This window comes from Harpegnathos saltator, unplaced genomic scaffold (genome assembly GCF_003227715.2).
Source record: "Harpegnathos saltator strain DR-91 unplaced genomic scaffold, Hsal_v8.6 scaffold41, whole genome shotgun sequence".
In the NCBI taxonomy this organism is placed as follows: domain Eukaryota; kingdom Metazoa; phylum Arthropoda; class Insecta; order Hymenoptera; family Formicidae; genus Harpegnathos; species Harpegnathos saltator.
The window spans coordinates 83,533-101,260 of record NW_020230217.1 but is presented as its reverse complement, the minus strand read 5'-3'; the positions used below and the strand labels follow the sequence as shown (position 1 = coordinate 101,260).

Below are 17,728 nucleotides of genomic sequence, written 5' to 3'. Positions count from 1 at the left end.
CCGCCCACTTGCGTGCCAATCCGTTCGCGCATTATCAGCGGCGGCGACCAATAGGAAGAACGATTCCTTTCAATTACACTGACTACACTTTTTATATTTCACGACGATTTTCTCACCTCGTCGTTATTGCACCGAGTTGCAACTATAGGTTTGTTCTTTTTCCACACTCCAGGACTGCACTAGAACTGAACTATAGTAGGGAAGTTCACGCGAGTTCAGTCCAAGTGCAAGAATTCATACCAGTGTGTAAAGAACGCTTATAGTGTAGCAATCTACATGGCGGATCAATGTGCTAGTATTTTGGAGTTAATTGATTCTTCAGATGAAGAGAATGTAATCATGGTACCACCACCAGAAATACCCGTAATTGAAGATGACGATGGTGATATATAATTTAATATGATAAACAAATTGTGGTTGTTGGAAAGGTGGAAAACTTAGAAGAATTTATTTAACAATTTTTTAGGTTATGACGAGTTACATCTATTGCACCCAATTTTTGGAATGATTCAAAGAATAGAACATGTAAAAATAATCAATTACATTGAAAACATTGTTCGGAGTTATGACAATATTGATTTTATTATGCATTTTCGTTTATCGAGAGAAATAGCACATGAACTCAGCTAAATTCAGCATGTGTGAAATATTTACTTCCTTACAAGGTATGTTAATTAATATTATTTTTAGAAGATAAATTATTTTTTGAAGGGTACTTTTCAGTTAGTGACACAAGTCGACATAAAAGTCATTCTGTCTTTATTTAATACTCGATGAGAAACAAGGACATAATGGCTATGTTCAGCAGAAACTTTACAGCTTTAAAACTATTGTAAGATTCTTTTATATGATTGAATACAGTTACAACCAAGAGCAAGAATCAATCATATTAAAGAATCTTACAACAATTGCAAAGCAGCTTTTTTGGCTGAACGTAGCCAATGACTCTTGTGTCGACCTGTGTCGCTAATTGAAAAACACAAAAAATAAACACAATTTTTGAAATAATAGCTTCTTTTATAGAAATAGAAATATATAGAATAAATAAGAACTGCAGAAAAGAAAAATGAATAGTTAATAGCTTAATATAGATTCTATTTTTTTTTAATACTGTTATGATATTAATATCAACTATTTAATATATGTTATTCTTTCAGATGATTCAGGACGTTCAAAAATAACAGCTGAAAAGCATATTTTAAGTTATTTATGGTTTATAGGCCATGAAAGTGCATCATATCGTGACGTAGCTGATAGATTTGGAGTAACTTTAAGCGCTTTGCACAAAATTATCACGAGGGTCACTGATTTTATAATATCTATGGCACCTGATATTATTAGATATCCCACTATAATTGAAAAAGAAGAAACAGCAGCCTTTTACTATGAAAAAAAAGGCTTTCCTGGAGTTATTGGTAAATATTATATTTTATAATTATTATATTATATTTACAATGTTATATATTTATATACCAATTACTCCATATATGACATGAATATATATATATTTCAATGTTACATTTTCTTATCGTGTAAATATTAAAAATATTTTATTCATACGTTGATATTTGTTTTAGGCGCTATTGATGGTTCCCACATTAGAATAGATAAGCCAACAGAAGATCCTGAATTATATATTAATCGGAAGCAATGTTTTTCTTTACATATTCAGGGAACAGTTAACCATCATATGAAATTTATGGATGTATTTATTGGATATCCTGATTCGGTGCACGATGCAAGAGTATTTAAAAATTCACCAATACGCAATGATTTGCATGAACTCTGTGGAAGTTAGTTGAAAAATTATAAAATATAAAAGTATAAACTAATAACAATTGATGTTTAAATAAACTTACTTTTCAGATAATTATCTGTTGGGAGATAGTGCGTATCCTTGTCTAAAACAGTTGATTGTGCCTTATAGGGACAATGGACATTTAACACGTGCGCAAAGGACATTTAACCAAAAATTAAGTTCTTGTAGAGTCATAATTGAAAATGCATTTGGATGTCTCAAGCAACGGTTTCGGCAATTGTACCATTTTAAACTGCGAGATATACCACGAATGACATGTGTGATACACGCATGTTGCGTGCTTCATAATATAGCAAATGCAAACGATTTAGAAATTTTCGAAGCACCTATAGATGACGAGCAACCTGACATTGAAGCACAAAGACTACATACCGAAATAGATATAGCACCAAGAGAGATTGAAACTGGAATACACATTCGTGACGAAATATGCCACCAATTATTTGTAAACTAAAGAGTTTATAATTTTATACAAAATAAATTTTTAATAAATTATAGAATATGTACAAAAATGTATTATAATATGGGTTTTTTATAAGTAATATAGAAAAAAAACTGGTTGACAATAAAAAAATAATTTAAAAGGAATATTATTTGTATTTAAATGTATGTATAACAATGTATGTATAACAAAAATACACGTGACAAAAATATAAGAAAAATATATGTAACAAAAATATAATAAACATTAAATAGATACATTGATAAACAAATATGTGAAATGTATTAATTCCGTTTATGTTTTAATTCTAAAATAAGATCCTCTAAAAGTTTATTTTTCTTTTCCCTTATTATATTTGCTATTTTTAATTGTTCTTTTCCCTTATTATATTTGCTGTGTTTAATTGTCATTTATATTATTAAAACTTTCTGTATATGTATTGCGCATATGTTTATACTCAGCCAACATTTGTTTTTGTATGTCTAATTTAGCCGCTCTATCTTCTTCGATAATATTTAAGATATCTTGAAGTGTTTTCTGACACGTTTGCAACAATCTGCCAGTAGTACCCATATGTTTTCTAGAAATCTTGTTTGATGTTTGTGTAATCTGTTGTGTAATGTTTTGGGTTATATTGGTATCGGTTCTATTGCTTGTATTGATATCAGTTGTATTGATTGGATGGATATTAGTTTCGCTTGTACTGGGCTGGCTGGCAAGATAACTAGTATTGTCGTTTAAAATGGTGTTGTTTGAATTAGATGGCTCATCTACATTAGTGTCATTGTTAGATCTAAATAAATACACATAATGAGTATATAAAAGAATTCTGCACAAACATAATTGATTTCTATTTAATGACAATACAGTAATGGAATATATTTTAAATATGATACATTAATTGAAATTTATATTGTATACATTCAATTAAAAAAATAAAATGTCTATTATGATATTTACGTGAATGTATTCGCTCGTATTTCTTCTCTTAAAATTAAACCTTGCCTGCCTGTTACCGCTAAGGGTTCAATATTATGCTTATGTCCCAATAGTTCAGTCAATTCTCTGTAATAAGTAAACAATATGTTTTTTACGTGCTTAAGTCTTTTACAAAATGTAAAATTAATTATTATTTACGTTTCATATGTGCATGATACGCGTCCTCTACCAGTTTGTTTATTATTTGTAATCATGTTTTTGTAGGATCTTTCAAGTGATTTAAATTTATTTTCCACTTGAGAAACTGTTGTGTTATATCCATGTGATTGCATAAGTTCAGCAATTTTTTGCCATAATAATTTATGTGTCTTTATTTTTCTAGTTGCCAATAGTTCTTTGTGTTCTTTATATAAAGTTAAAAATAACTTAGTTCTTGCGTCGTTCCATGAAAATATTTCTTTTCTATTATATTCTTGAGATGGTTTTTGAGCTATATTATTATTCAAAGGTATATTTTTTGCATTTTCATGCAATTCTATAAATATTGTTTTGTCTGCAACCGTACATTGTAGTGTATCGTATGTAAAATCAATTTCACTGTAAGGCAGTTGAAATATCAGATCTGCAAATAAGATAAATTTAGTTTTCTTAAAATCAATTATTTATTTACTTAATTATCGATTTACATATCAAAACGTAAATAGTATAAGTATATATTAATTTCATACCTCCACAAGTGCATGTGACACATCCCTCTTTGTTGATAATTATATTACCGATGTCATCCTTAGAAATATGTCCAATGTTGTCCTTTTGATTTTCTGCCATCGTGTTATTGTTTCTATGCATATACCCACTAAACAAAATATTATCAACACATTATTATTACGATGTTCAATAATGTAATGTTTTGAAATATGTAGTTCGTAACGTTATATACAACGTTACTGCAAATTGCTGGGATTCTGCGGGCAATTTGCTTACTGGGAAGTATCTCAAATTTATTTTTCGATTAATATTTCTTTATACGTAGAATAACGAGAAGAACTAATTTATATATTTAAGAAAAACACGTAATTTTATTTCAGAAGGCTGATTAAAAGGTTAGGTTAGATGTATTTACTTACTAATTTCTCGTTCTTCTTTCTTATTCTTCATCAAAATGCGTAGTACGGCAGACTTTTCATTTGAAATTTCCGCTAGAATTTTATGGCTGAACTCTTGCACTGTCTAAAGACCTGGGGCAGCGAATTCAGAACTATTTTAGACCTAGGACAACTGCACTTCGAAAAAGAACAGCAAGTCTAACGTCACTTCCGAGAAAAAGAACGTTTCAGTGTACACTTTTCACAGAGTTCAGTCCTGAAGTGTGGAAAAAGAACAAACCTAAACTACTGTTCCACTGAAACAACCGAAGCACACTGTTTCCGAACGCACCCATGTAATATTGGCTGCGTTCAGCAGAACAAAATGATCAGTGAGCACTTAGTGATTATTGTCTGTGACTGGAGCATTCTTTTAGATCCTTCATAGACCTAGGAGTATTTACCAATCAAGAGCGAGAATCACTAAGTGCTCACTAATCATTTTGTTCTGCTGAACGCAGCCAATCAGAATGTAATATTTCTAGTATGTCACTAAAACTAGCATGAAAACATAGTTCTAGTAGTCACATTCTAGTAGTCACTAAAACAAGCACCGTGTGCTACTGACTTTAGCTTTATATTAAAAAAATCACTTTTAAAAAAATATTCAATAAATATTCGTTGAAAAATATATTTATTCGATTTTTATTCATATTTTTTTCTATTCGATATTTGTATATCGAAATAAAAATAATATCGAATATTCGATAATTTCAAATATCGATAAACATCTCTAGTTATAACCAGTTATAGCTAGATGACATAGGGATAAACTTACAGATTCCAATGATATATCACAAAACAAAAATAAAGATTGTTGATTCTCAGAGCAGAGTTAACTATTAAAGGAAGGAATATCGTCAAGCCATATCATAAAAGAAGAAGTTGATTTTCAGTAACAATGTATAGTTTATGACAAAAAGTAGATTGTTGAACATCTGAATTTGAGGCTATTCCCTGTGTTCCCTCACCTGACAACTATGCGCATCGATCAATTCAGCTGTTAAAATTGTCAATATGGAGAAAGAGTTTCGTGATCGGGACTCTAAGGTGGATCTGTTTTACGCCGAAACCGATCTCGATCAACCTACGGATTACAGTTTGCGATATGCCGAGGACGATACGGATGATGACGAGAAACAGAGCACCGAATATTTTCCTGGTGGCGAACAGGAAGATACTGTCAAGACGTACTGCACCGAGGGCACTCCGTATGAGACTCCTTTCAATTTCTCTACGGCGACTTCAATGTCAGACTTGCGGGTCGAAGACACGAAGGAAGGCGATGGTCTGAAAAAGATGCCGAAAAAGACAATCGAGATGGATAACAAGAGTCCTGTGTCTTTCATCAAGCAAGCTACTTCGCTCGACCACAATGAGGGTGGTAGTTTGGTAAGGAAAGAAGAAGAACTGGAGGAGAATCCAAAGGATACTGTGGTTTTAAATCCTGGACAAGTGACCCCACAGAAGATAGTAAGTTATTATGAAGAGGGAACGTCACACGGTTTCTCGCGCGCTAATTCACTTAGTTCTCTGAGTAGCGCAATGACCCCTCAGAATAACATTCCAGGAGTTATATCGAAGGTAGATTTGCCCAATTCTGTGAACAAAGAAGAGCTAGAGAGCGATGATCATAGTGTTCTGAGCTTGAATAGTAATCAAATGAGACTGCCTTCACAAAACAGTGAACTGTCTGCAAATAAAAATAATTCTCGTGTGTTAGATAAGGAAGGTTTGTATTGGTGTTCAAATTATCAGAATATGGGAAAACAATTCTATATATGTGAATCTAATAAGCATATATTAACTGTTTAGTTATATAAAAGTATATATGTTTAAAAGTAAATTATAAAATATATAAAGTCATAAAAGTATATACAGTTTGTTCACATAAAAGAATATATGTTTTAGGAAAAATGGTAACATTTGGTGGTCAAGATTACTATGCTGAAGAAACTCCTCTGATGTTTTCACGTTGTAGTTCGCTTGGTTCTCTAAGTGGATTTGAACAGCATTCTATTCATGATGATCGTAGTTCTGTAGTCAGTGATTTTAGGTGAGTTGTATAATATTGGAATAGCAGAATTAAAAATGGTGGATTTAAAAGCATTGTGAATATTTCCTTAGCCGTAGGACCAGTGGTGTAGTATCACCTAGTGAGTTGCCAGATTCACCTACACAAACAGTTTTACCTAGCCCACGTAATCATAAAACTCAGAATGCTGAATTTATATCAAAAATGCAAGACGAAGCAGTAAGACCATCTGTCCGACATTTATGTATGCAATGCTATTGATCATCAATGCAATAATAGTAATAGCAATAGTAACATTAATGTAAACAAATATAATAATATAAATACTTGTTGGGAGATTGTATAAGTTATTTGTTATAGCATATTCCAAACCACAAATCACTAGAGGTAGTGTTTTTGAAGATGAGGTTGCTACTTTCAAGGAAGAATCAACACCGGTTGAATTTTCTACTGCGACCAGTCTAAGTTCCCTCACAATCGACGACGAAGTCAAGATACTTAATGACACCAAAACATATTGTAGATTAGAAAAGGTATCCAATGAAACTAGTGAGAAAAATATTTGCAGAATTGAGAAAGATATGCTCAACCTGACAATAAGTGACTCCGAAAGCAAAGTGAAAGAGGAACAAGTGAGTGACGCCGACGAAGATGATGAGGATATGTTAGCTGCTTGTATCAATATGGGAATGCAAACCAACAGGTAATATCTTGTATATAAGCATTTAATTGATTGATCATACATATATGTGTGCGTGTGCATGTGTGTGCGTGTGCGTGTATGCGTGTGTGTGTGTGTATGTATAGAGTATTCCATTTAAAAAAAACACACTTCGATAATTCTTCAACGAAGCATTTTCAGCAAAAATGTTTAGGACAAAAGTTGTATGATTTCAAGGAGGCAATTATATTATTAAAAACAATTATACTATTTTGTTTACAAATGGCACCACTTTCGAGATATTCACTGATCATTACTTTTCTTAAATAGAAATCCCAATTTTTTATTACACTGTCTTTTCCTACCAATTAATTTAAACAACTTTTGTCTGAAATATTTTTTTATTTGCCTAATATTTTTTGAGATATTTTTTGAGATTGAGATATTGGAAAACTTGATAACTTTTTTAATATTGTACTTACGATATCTCGCTAACTATTTGTCGGAAGAAAAAGTGATACTAGACTTTTTTGCTCTATTTAATCTCAAAAATATATTATTATAATAATGCCCTGACTTTTATTAACTTTTATTGACTTTTGGAAATTTCAAAATCATCAAATTAATGTATAGACACATATATACATGAGCTGTACATGTATATATATGCATACATATGGTACATGTGATACATGGATATATATATGATGTACCAGAAAGATAGGTATTGCTAATTAATTTGAAGGCATGACATTTTTGAAAATAAATGTTACACATAAAAATTTTAGGGTTTGGAAATGGATATCTAGTTGTGAATTTGAATTTCACTTAGGGATCAAATAGAGGTCAAATCAAAATAAATTTTAAGAATATAAATTGTAAATGGAAACCTCAATTTCTTATTATATCATTTTTTTTCTATCAACCAATTTGAACAACTTTTATCTGAAACATTTTTTTATTAATATTTTTTGAAATATTTAAGGGAAACTTGATAATTTCTTTAACATTTAGTTCATGATATAATATCTTGGTAGCTATTCATCGGAAGAAAAAATAGTACTAAACTTTTTTACTCTATTTGACCTCAAGAATATACTGTTATAATATATACAATAGTGTCCTAACTTTTGTTAACTTGATGACCTTTGGAAATTTCAAAATCATATTGTGTGCGTATATGTATATGGAAATTATATGAATCTTTTTATGTGGAATAACATTCATATATGTTACAGATACAGACAGTCTTTCAAGATGCTCAATTCTCAGAAACCTACACAATCAGAGCCGTCAAATATTTTGGCACCATTTCAGAGAAATTCTATGCCGAATAGATTAGAATCGCACATGCCTGTGGTTTCCGTTGAGACTATTGGCGCTTCGAAAACTAGTAAAACTGCTATAGAAATTGGCGTTGCTCCCGATACTATGCACGTATATTGCACGGAGGATACACCTGCGGACATCTCTCCGGTCGGATCTCAGTCCAATCTATCTGCCCTCTCAATGCCGAGTGTGCAAGAGGATATCGAGAAGATTGAGCAGGCGAAGTCAGTGGAAGTTGAGTGCCACAGGAACGACTTATCTGACGAAAGTTCTAATCTTTCGGGAGAGGATGAAAAAATATTGGATGAGTGCATTCAGTCGGGTATACCTAAGGTATATTTATATATTTGCTGCTTTCGTTGAATTTTTTTTATTTTTTGATAGAATCAAGTACATTTTATAAAAATTTACATTTATTCCTACACTTGATATGCGCGGCAAGTATTTATCGCATAACGTCATACAGTGTCTGAGAGTAATATATAACATTTTTGATTATGTGAAGCATTTTTATGTGCTATGTCTTATGTTAAAGATATTGATATGAAGGATGTTCTATTCTAACGTACACCGGAATATCACTGGAAATAATGCATTTTCGAAAAAACAATATTTTAAATGAAAGTTGTAGGATTTGAAAGAAGCCATCAGATAAGCTACTTAGATTTTGGGCCCCAGTAAGTCTAGGTAGATTTTTTCGATAGAAATATTTACTTTTTATTGGAAATTCTGCAGATAATGCAGATATTGCATTTTATTGCGTATTTTATAAAAAAAATAAGGAAATTTTGTTGTTTGCAATTGTTCATTAAATTGTTCTCCAATAGATACAAAATAATGTTCAGTTTTTATTTTGAAACATATTCCATTCAATGAAGGCAAGACCAGCAAACGATGTGTCTTTGGGGAAACATTGGGAGACTTCTAAAAGATAATTTTATTTCATCATCGTCAATAGTACTCGTTGCTAATTATATAATGATATATGAATAAAAATATTTTATTCATATATCATTATAGAACACGTTAAAATATTGTAGGTGATATTCATAAAAACTTTATATTTCTTTTGATCGTCTATCAAAATTTAATCTTATTACATATCTATTATTCTCCCTTGCTTTCTTAAGAAAAAACAGTGATAGATAGTATTATTTAGTTACCAAGTTTTCTGTGGATAAATTTGTCGTAGCACCAATTTTTTAATAATTGTTTAATCAGTAATAATTTAATATTATCGAATCCGATTTGAACATGATCCATTTGAATCCACATGTCAGCATTCGTCAAATAGAACGAGAACCAAAAGTTTTTTGATCTACTATTCCTACAATTTACAAGGACTATTTCGCGCCTATTGAAGGAGAAGCGAAAAATTATCAAGAATACAATTTCCTTTTTTTCCATAGAATGTTTCTATGTTCCTATAGAATATTTCTAATTATATAGAATTTTCACTAAAAAATAGGTGTTTTTAACGAAAAAAATTAATCTAAACTATATTGGACCCAAATTAGGTCCAGAACTCAAAATCTTAGTAGCTTATCTAATGGCCTCCTTTAAACCCTACAACTTTTATCTGAAACATTTGTTTTTCGAAAATTCATTGTTTTCAAGATATTTCGGTATCTAAGTTAAAATGAGACACTAAAGGACACAAAAAGTAATTACTTTCTACACGATAATATTAACCCATTAACACCCAAAAGTCCTAAAATATTGACCTTACTTTGCAACTGTATTTTATGTAGAGAAATATTATTATATAAGAGAATATTATATAAGAGAATATTATATAAGGTTGGAATAGCATTTCCTTATGTTTTCGGGATCGTTCTACAAGATTCTGGCATCAGAATTCGTTTAGATTCACAATAAAATCCAATATGGCGGAATTGTTGGAAAAAAGTCGTGAAAAATTGACAATTTTATTTTTTATAAGCTTGATTTCGTATCAAAAACGTTACTTTGATACAGATACAAGTGTCACATCTTGTCTAAAAAATGTTGAACTTTCAAGGTATGCATTGATGAAAATGTGAATTCAAGATGGCTGCCTCAAAATGGCGATTTGAGCGAAAAAAACTTAAAAAATAATGTATTTTTAGAATAACTTCGCAAAATCCTAGTATTTAGCATCAATTTAGTATCCAGAGTACTGATTTTAGGATATTTGCTGACAACTAATTCATATTAGAGAATTTCAAAATGGCGGATCCAAGATGGCGACTAAAAGGCACGAATAATCGTGAAAATTTCCAGATTTTCATGAATTTTCTTCTATTATTTTCATATTCATGAATTATTTTCGGGACGTATACACGCACATATACAGGGTGGGGTAATTATACTAACTTTATGAAAAACATCGAGATAAGTACAACGGACGGGAAAAAATTGGAATCGACTACGTCGTAAAGTTTGGAGAAAAATTATTAAATAAATGAGCGAATAAATGCGCAGTGGTTGGACATCGCGGGCTTGCTACTCCACACAGCTTGGACCGGATTGACAAGCAACAACGGCGTGCATCGGTCCGCTGTTGTTGCCTGCCAATTCGGCCCAAGCCGTGCGGAGTAGCATGCCTGCGATGCCCACAATGCATGCCCACTGAGCGTTTATTCGCTCATTTATTTAGCAATTTTTTCAAAACTTTACATAGTCGGTTTTTATTTTTTCTCGTCCGTTGTACTTATCTCGATGTTTTTTATGTTTTTTATAAAGTTTGTAAGTTTATAATTATCCACCCTGTATACGTGTGTGTGTACGTCCCGAAAACAATTCGTGAATATGAAAATAATAGAAAAAGTTTCATGAAAATCTGGAAATTTTCACGATTATTCGTGCCTTTTTTAGTTGCCATCTTGGATCTACCATTTTGAAATTCTCTAATATGAATTAATTGTCAGTAAATTTCCTAAAATCAGTACTCTGGATACTAAATTGATACTAAATACTAGGATTTTGCGAAGTTATTCTAAAAATACATTATTTTTTAAGTTTTTTCGCTCAAACCGCCATTTTGAGGCAGCCATCTTGAATTCACATTTTCATCAATGCATACCTTGAAAGTTCAACATTTTTTAGATAAGATGTGACACTTGTATCTGTATCAAAGTAACGTTTTTGATACGAAATCAAGCTTATAAAAAATAAAATTGTCAATTTTTCACGACTTTTTTCCAAAAATTCCGCCATATTGGATTTTATTGTGAATCTAAACGAATTCAGATGCCGGAATCTTGTAGAACGACCCCGAAAACATAAGGAAATGCTATTCCAACCTTATATAATATGTTTTTCTACATAAAATACAGTTGCAAAGTAAGGTCAATATTTTAGGACTTTTGGGCGTTAATAGTTTAAGACAGAATAAAATTTCTTTTGCTTTATTATATGAGAAAGAGACTATTTCCAAACAATTCTATCTCGAAAATGAAAAGTTATTTTCAAAATTTAAAGTTTGTATTTTTGTATAGCACCAATGAAATTAAAAACAATTATTTGCCACTGCTGCAACGCTGCAGAATCCCTCAGAATCGTTATTTTTAGCTCATTTTATTTAAACATTTCTCTTAAAATTGTGATCAAATTTTATTTCAAGTTAAATTTGGATAATAAATTTGTGTTTAGTGGCCAAAAATACGTCGCAAATGAGTATTTGCACTACCAGGGCAAAAAAAAGTCAAAATTTGTCGGACAGTATAATTCATATTAATTTCCACTATTAATATAATTATAATTAATTATATTAATTATAATTAATTAATAATAATAATTAATTATAATTAATTTATTAATATAAATATAACTATACAAGCGACGTTTATACACTGAATAAGTTAATCATTATTATTTATAGCCAAGGCAAATAACGCCACCTCCGACAAGCAGTATACTATTCGTCAAGAAATCCGAATTATCGTCACATAAATTCAATATTTACGGCACGCCATCCTCTTCGCCTGTTGAAACGAGTCACACAAATAAGAATCCTATAATGGTTAAATCACTAGACAGTGTGTCATTGAGACATCCAGACGAACTTTCCGACGATAGTCCGAATCACTCAGATGACGAAGCGATTTTGACTGAATGCATACGATCTGCAATGCCAAAGGTGATTAAGAAACTTGACATGATTTTATCATATAAGGTAGTGCTGGGAATTAAGTGAGCAGCACGAGCCGATTTCAAAGGCAACGCTCGCGCTTCCCCCACTACCTCTCGAAGCGCGGCGGCCGAGCCGCCGATCGCGCGTGAGATGCTCTACCTCAGGAACGGTCTCATATACGATATAAGTTGGGTTCGCACCCTCCGTCAAATCAAAATTAAAATATTTATTTATCCTAAAAAATAATTCTTACTCTCATTGGTGATGAAATATTACGCTTTTATTTCTAATATAATAAATTCTCTTCAATAATAATATAGTGATGATAATAATTAAGAATATAATTATTAAAGTTTTACCAATAGATTTCCACATCACCCATGAGGTACTATTGCGTTTTTTTTAAGTGGTTTCTTCAGTAGGCCTACTCCACTAAAAATTAATGAAAATGAAATAAAGGGTGTCCCAAAATTCATGCAAGAAATAATTTTGATAGAAAACACAGGTTTATAATTAAAATTTGTAAATTTTTTATTGTTTCATAAAGTATACAGTATAGGGTTATGTATGGAATAGCACATCGGGCAAACGGCCACAGCGAAAAGAGTTCGTTGAATGGATTATGGAACAACAATAAATAGATGCTGATTTTTCGAACAAAATCATCTTCAGCGATGAGGCTCATTTTCATCTTGATGACTTGGTTAATCGACAAAATTGTCGCATTTGTGGTTCAGAAAATGCAGGAGTGATTGTCGAAAAACAAATGCATCCACAACGTGTCACTGTTTGGTGCAGATTTTGGGCTGGAGGCATCATCGAACCATTCTTTGAAAATGCTGGTTAGGCAATAACAGTTAATGGTGTTCGCTATCGCGACATGATAATCCAGTTTTTGTGCCTAAATTGCAAGATATGGATGTGGACGACATGTGGTTTCAACAAGATGGTGCCACATGCCATACAGCCCGAGAAACAATTCAATTACTGCATGAGTCATTTCCTGGTCGTGTAATTTCCCGTTTTGGTGATCAGATTTGGCCACCCAGATCATGCGATTTAACGCTGTCGGACTTTTTTCTTTGGGGTTTTTTGAAGTCTAAGGTTTATGCCAACAAGCCCACGATCACCCACACCTTGAAGGAGGAAATTGAGCACTGTATCAACGAAATTCAGCCACATTTATGCAAAACGGTCATGGAAAATTTCAACAAAAGAGTGCATATGTGCCAGCAAAGCCGTGGAGGCCATTTACCCGATATGTTATTCCATACATAACCCTATACTGTATACTTTATGAATCAATAAAAAATTTACAATTTTTAATAATAAACTTGTTTTCTATCAAAATTACTTCTTGCTTGAATTTGGGACACCCTTTATATGGCTCAACAGGAAAGCGAAATGCTACATCGTGAGAAATATAAAAACGAAAGAGGAAGAATAAGTACAGAGCGCAAAATAGCCAATTTTTATAGAAATATTAATTGGATTTTCTTAAAAAAAAAACGCACTAACAATAGTACCTCATGAGTGATGTGGAAATCTATTAATAAAACTTTAATAATTATATTCTTAATTATTGTCATCACTATATTATTATTAAAGAGAATTTATTATATTAGAAATAAAAGCGTAATATTTCATCATTAATGAGAGTAAGAATTATTTTTAAGGATAAATAAATATTTTAATTTTGGTTTGACGGAGGGTACGATCTCATCTTATATCATATATGAGACCGTTCTTGAGGCAGAGCGTCTCACGCGCGATCGGCGGCTTGGCCGCCGCGCTTCGAGAGGTAGTGGGGGAAGCGCCGAGCGTTGCCTCTGAAATCGGCTCGCGCTGCTCACTTAATTCCCAGCACCGATATAAGGTGACTCTTTTTAATTTAAACAGTCAATTTCTGGAAATTATAAGGTTTTAGAAACAAATATTTCTTACAAAAGTTTTATAACTTCGAGTGGAATATAAGATGGTACCATTAGCTTGGATAGTCGTTTAAAAATTATGTGAAGATTACCTTATTTCTTGAATATATAAATTTCTTAAATAGAAACCTTCATTTTATTGCATATTTTTATAGCTTACCTCAAGAACTTTTTAAGACATTATTACCAAGTTTTCATTAAATGTTTTTCAAATTATAAGGCTTGAAATTTACAATACTGCTGGTATTAGCATTATTAAAGATATATCGTGTAAAAATCAAATCGCGTGGAGGTATGTTAAGAGAATACTAAATTTCAGTAGGAGAGTAATCTGACATTGTCCTAATAGATAATGAGATAATTTTGCTTTCCAAAAGACTGTTCAGAGACGATTGAACTTGCGATTGCGTGTTACAATTCTTCATTAACCAGAACGACCAGATTATAAACAATTTTGGAGAAACATGCTTTTATATCGATAAGTACAATAGTAATGGTGTAACTGGTACAAATACCAATTCTGCATGAACAGACACCCTCACCTGATTTGACCTTTATACAATATACCTTTGGTATATTGGATATTGTAACTTTCAAGCTAAATCGAAAAATATTTTATGAAAAAAATATTTTATTATAGTGTTTTGAAAACGTCTCGAAGTAAGAATATGCAATAAAAAAGCATGGCATTTCCATTTAAGAAATTGAATGTGACCTTCACATAATCTTCAAATAACTATTCAAAGTCTTCAAATAACTATTCAAAGTCAAACCAATGACACTATCTTATGTCCTCTAACGTTATAATATTTTTGTTTCTTTTTTCTAAAATCTTTTTTCTAAAATTTTTTTTTTAAACTTTTTTTCTGAAACCTCGTGATTTCTAGAAATTGACCGTTTAAATTGAAATAAGATATCTTGTATACAAAAGAGTATTATTTATTTGATTTGAATAATTTATTATATCTCAGGTGAGATTTAGCACAACACACATGTCACCATCAATTAGATCACCGTTAGCACAAACTATGGAAAGTCCTAAAGTAACGGATATGCGGACATCTTCCACTTCATCAACATATTTTCAATCGGGATATGGGGAACAGAGAAAGAATATAACGAGAAAATGTTTGCCTTACGAAGACAATGTCGGACTTTCTGAAGAAGAGGAAGATATCATTTTAGCACAATGTATTAGATCCGGAATGCCAAAGGTAAATCATTCGCATATATAGTATAGGATGGACACTTGAAAAAAAATAGTTTATAAATATTTAATATCAAGGAGGTATTGTATAGTGGAAACGATTTTATGAGTGAAGGCGTTGAGGACATCTCGAAGTTAAACTTCATTTCTTTTAATCGAATATTATCTTTTATTTCATAGGATGATAGCCTTCTAAGGCAAATTCAATGATATATTGCACAAAAGATATTTAAGATCTATTAAGATTACAAATACATAGTAAAATAAAATTCAAATATATGCTTTATATTCCTGTTTTTTAATGGAAATACAAAGCATAAATGACGAATATTTTATATAGATTTTAAAAACTAAATCCAAAAAAAAATAAATTCAAATTTATGAAAAAATATGTAAACCAGAGATGTGCTATTTTTAGTTTCTTGAGTTTATCGAGTTTGTGCAAAACTCATTCTTGTTGTAATTTAACTTTCAAAGTGAATATATATTGTGTTCGTGACACGTATGATCTTTTACAATAATTTTGTCTAGGTATCGAGTTCTTTGTCTACGACAATAGCACCTACGGTGAAGAAATTCGATGCATATCCAAGAGCTATGGGAAGTTTCCCAGTTTCTTTGTCACCATCGTACTGCGTTAGCAAGGTTTACCCTGTTAAAAACGTCGTATTGCCGTCGTCGTTCAAAACTCCGAACGTTGCTACGACGGACCGCTTCGCCGAGAATGCGACGTCCAGTAATTTCAATTGCTACGGGAAAGCAACGAATAGCATGGCACAGACGTCAAGTCAGACGTTGAGAAACTGTGATAGCATCATGTGTGAGAGAATCAACAATTCGCCGTATTGCATTCGCAGGTCGTCGCATCAGCGCTCGCAAAGTGAGAACTGTAATGCCGTCGACGGTACTTTCGTGTCTTTGCAGTCTTCTCATGTCGCCAAATATGGCGCGCCGACACTCAATAAAACGGAACATGACGACGACGATAGCAACTTGTCGGGCAGGAACATACTGAAGTCCAATGCGGCACCATCGCGCCAGAGTTCGGTGAGTTCACTCTGCGAAGAGAGTTCGCTAATCTCCACGGATGAGTGGGCTCTGTTGGAGTTATGCATCACTTCCGGTATGCCGAGAAACAAATATTCCGTTAAAGGGATGAAATCTAACGAGGGGACAATCTCTGGTGGCCGCGACGATTGCGAGCCGATCCCAGAAGACAATTACTCGGTATGCAGTTACAATTCCTACGTCTGTAAGACGTAACTGTTGATATTGCATCGCACATGTGCGATGATAGGATTTCGGGCGATAAATTTCGTATATTGAAGACTGAATACTTTTGTATATAGAAATTCACGAGTGTGCTCAAAGCTTATGTTCGAGAGGATTAGTTCAGCCGAAAATTGCATGATGTCTTTATGTTAAATTCATAAAGGCAGTCAATTAATAAAAGTTACAAGTGTATCAATATGTTTGTATTCAACGAAAAAATGTATCTTCTGAAAATTATACAAAGCAATTTGTAGCAATTGATAGTAATTTATTTTATCATATAATACAGGTGTCATAAAATTTGTTAAGGAAAATGTCCCAACCTTTTATCTATTGATTATGGAAACGATGATTGTACAACTAGTATACATATGAATAGAACGATTTTGGATAATTTATTCGTCAATATTTAAAAGCCTGAGATATCAGAACTACAAGCGGTGATTGGGACACCATGAACTTCAATCAATACAAAGTCAAAAACTATTAAATGCATTGCCTGTATCTTGGATGAAGAATATTGTACAAGAGCATCAAAGAAGCGAGTCAATCTCTGCAATGTATTCTATAAACTTTTCAAATTTACAGTCTTTTAAAAATCGATAGCTTTTTCGGATGTGACTGTTATGTAAATTATGTCAACGATCGTGTCCTATTGGAAAATATGTCGAGCAACGAATATATATACAGGGTGTTTGATAGCTGATCATGCAGACGAAACTTGGAGATAGATTGGGAGTAGCCAAGAAGAAAAGTCATGTACCATAATGTCAAATTGCCAATAGTTACCGAGTTATTAATTAAAACATGTGAGCCAACGAGCGCGTAGAGAGC

The 17,728-nt window shown here is 32.2% G+C and overlaps 3 protein-coding genes across 5 annotated transcripts; 2 read left to right on the top strand and 1 right to left on the bottom strand.

The window, feature by feature from the left end:
* The first annotated feature begins 185 nt into the window (after positions 1–185).
* LOC112589151 (putative nuclease HARBI1) lies at positions 186–2,313 on the top strand. Of its 2 annotated transcripts, none has more exons than XM_025301328.1 (5): positions 186–363; positions 467–665; positions 1,158–1,415; positions 1,578–1,793; positions 1,867–2,313. In XM_025301328.1, the coding sequence occupies exons 2-5, from the start codon at positions 617–619 to the stop codon at positions 2,271–2,273; spliced, it is 930 nt and encodes a 309-aa protein (XP_025157113.1). In that variant the 5' UTR covers positions 186–363; positions 467–616; the 3' UTR covers positions 2,274–2,313. The 2 variants fall into 2 exon arrangements, with proteins under 2 accessions (XP_025157113.1, XP_025157112.1); XM_025301327.1 differs by having other exon boundaries at positions 187–382.
* A 306-nt stretch (positions 2,314–2,619) lies between these two features.
* LOC105186985 (putative uncharacterized protein DDB_G0293878) lies at positions 2,620–4,555 on the bottom strand. The gene is made up of 5 exons (XM_025301326.1): positions 4,328–4,555; positions 3,929–4,056; positions 3,399–3,822; positions 3,222–3,326; positions 2,620–3,054 (listed from the first exon to the last, which is right to left on the bottom strand). Exons 2-5 carry the CDS (start codon positions 4,047–4,049, stop codon positions 2,661–2,663), a joined length of 1,044 nt encoding a protein of 347 aa, XP_025157111.1. The 5' UTR covers positions 4,050–4,056; positions 4,328–4,555; the 3' UTR covers positions 2,620–2,660.
* Positions 4,556–5,121: 566 nt separating this feature from the next.
* On the top strand, positions 5,122–17,174 carry LOC105184563 (adenomatous polyposis coli homolog). 2 transcript variants are annotated; one of them, XM_019842054.1, is made up of 9 exons: positions 5,122–5,818; positions 5,903–6,077; positions 6,257–6,401; positions 6,473–6,624; positions 6,741–7,083; positions 8,280–8,703; positions 12,233–12,490; positions 15,387–15,629; positions 16,154–17,174. In XM_019842054.1, exons 1-9 carry the CDS (start codon positions 5,363–5,365, stop codon positions 16,883–16,885), a joined length of 2,928 nt encoding a protein of 975 aa, XP_019697613.1. In that variant the 5' UTR covers positions 5,122–5,362; the 3' UTR covers positions 16,886–17,174. The 2 variants fall into 2 exon arrangements, with proteins under 2 accessions (XP_019697613.1, XP_011141738.1); XM_011143436.2 differs by having other exon boundaries at positions 5,122–6,077.
* Positions 17,175–17,728: the final 554 nt, after the last annotated feature.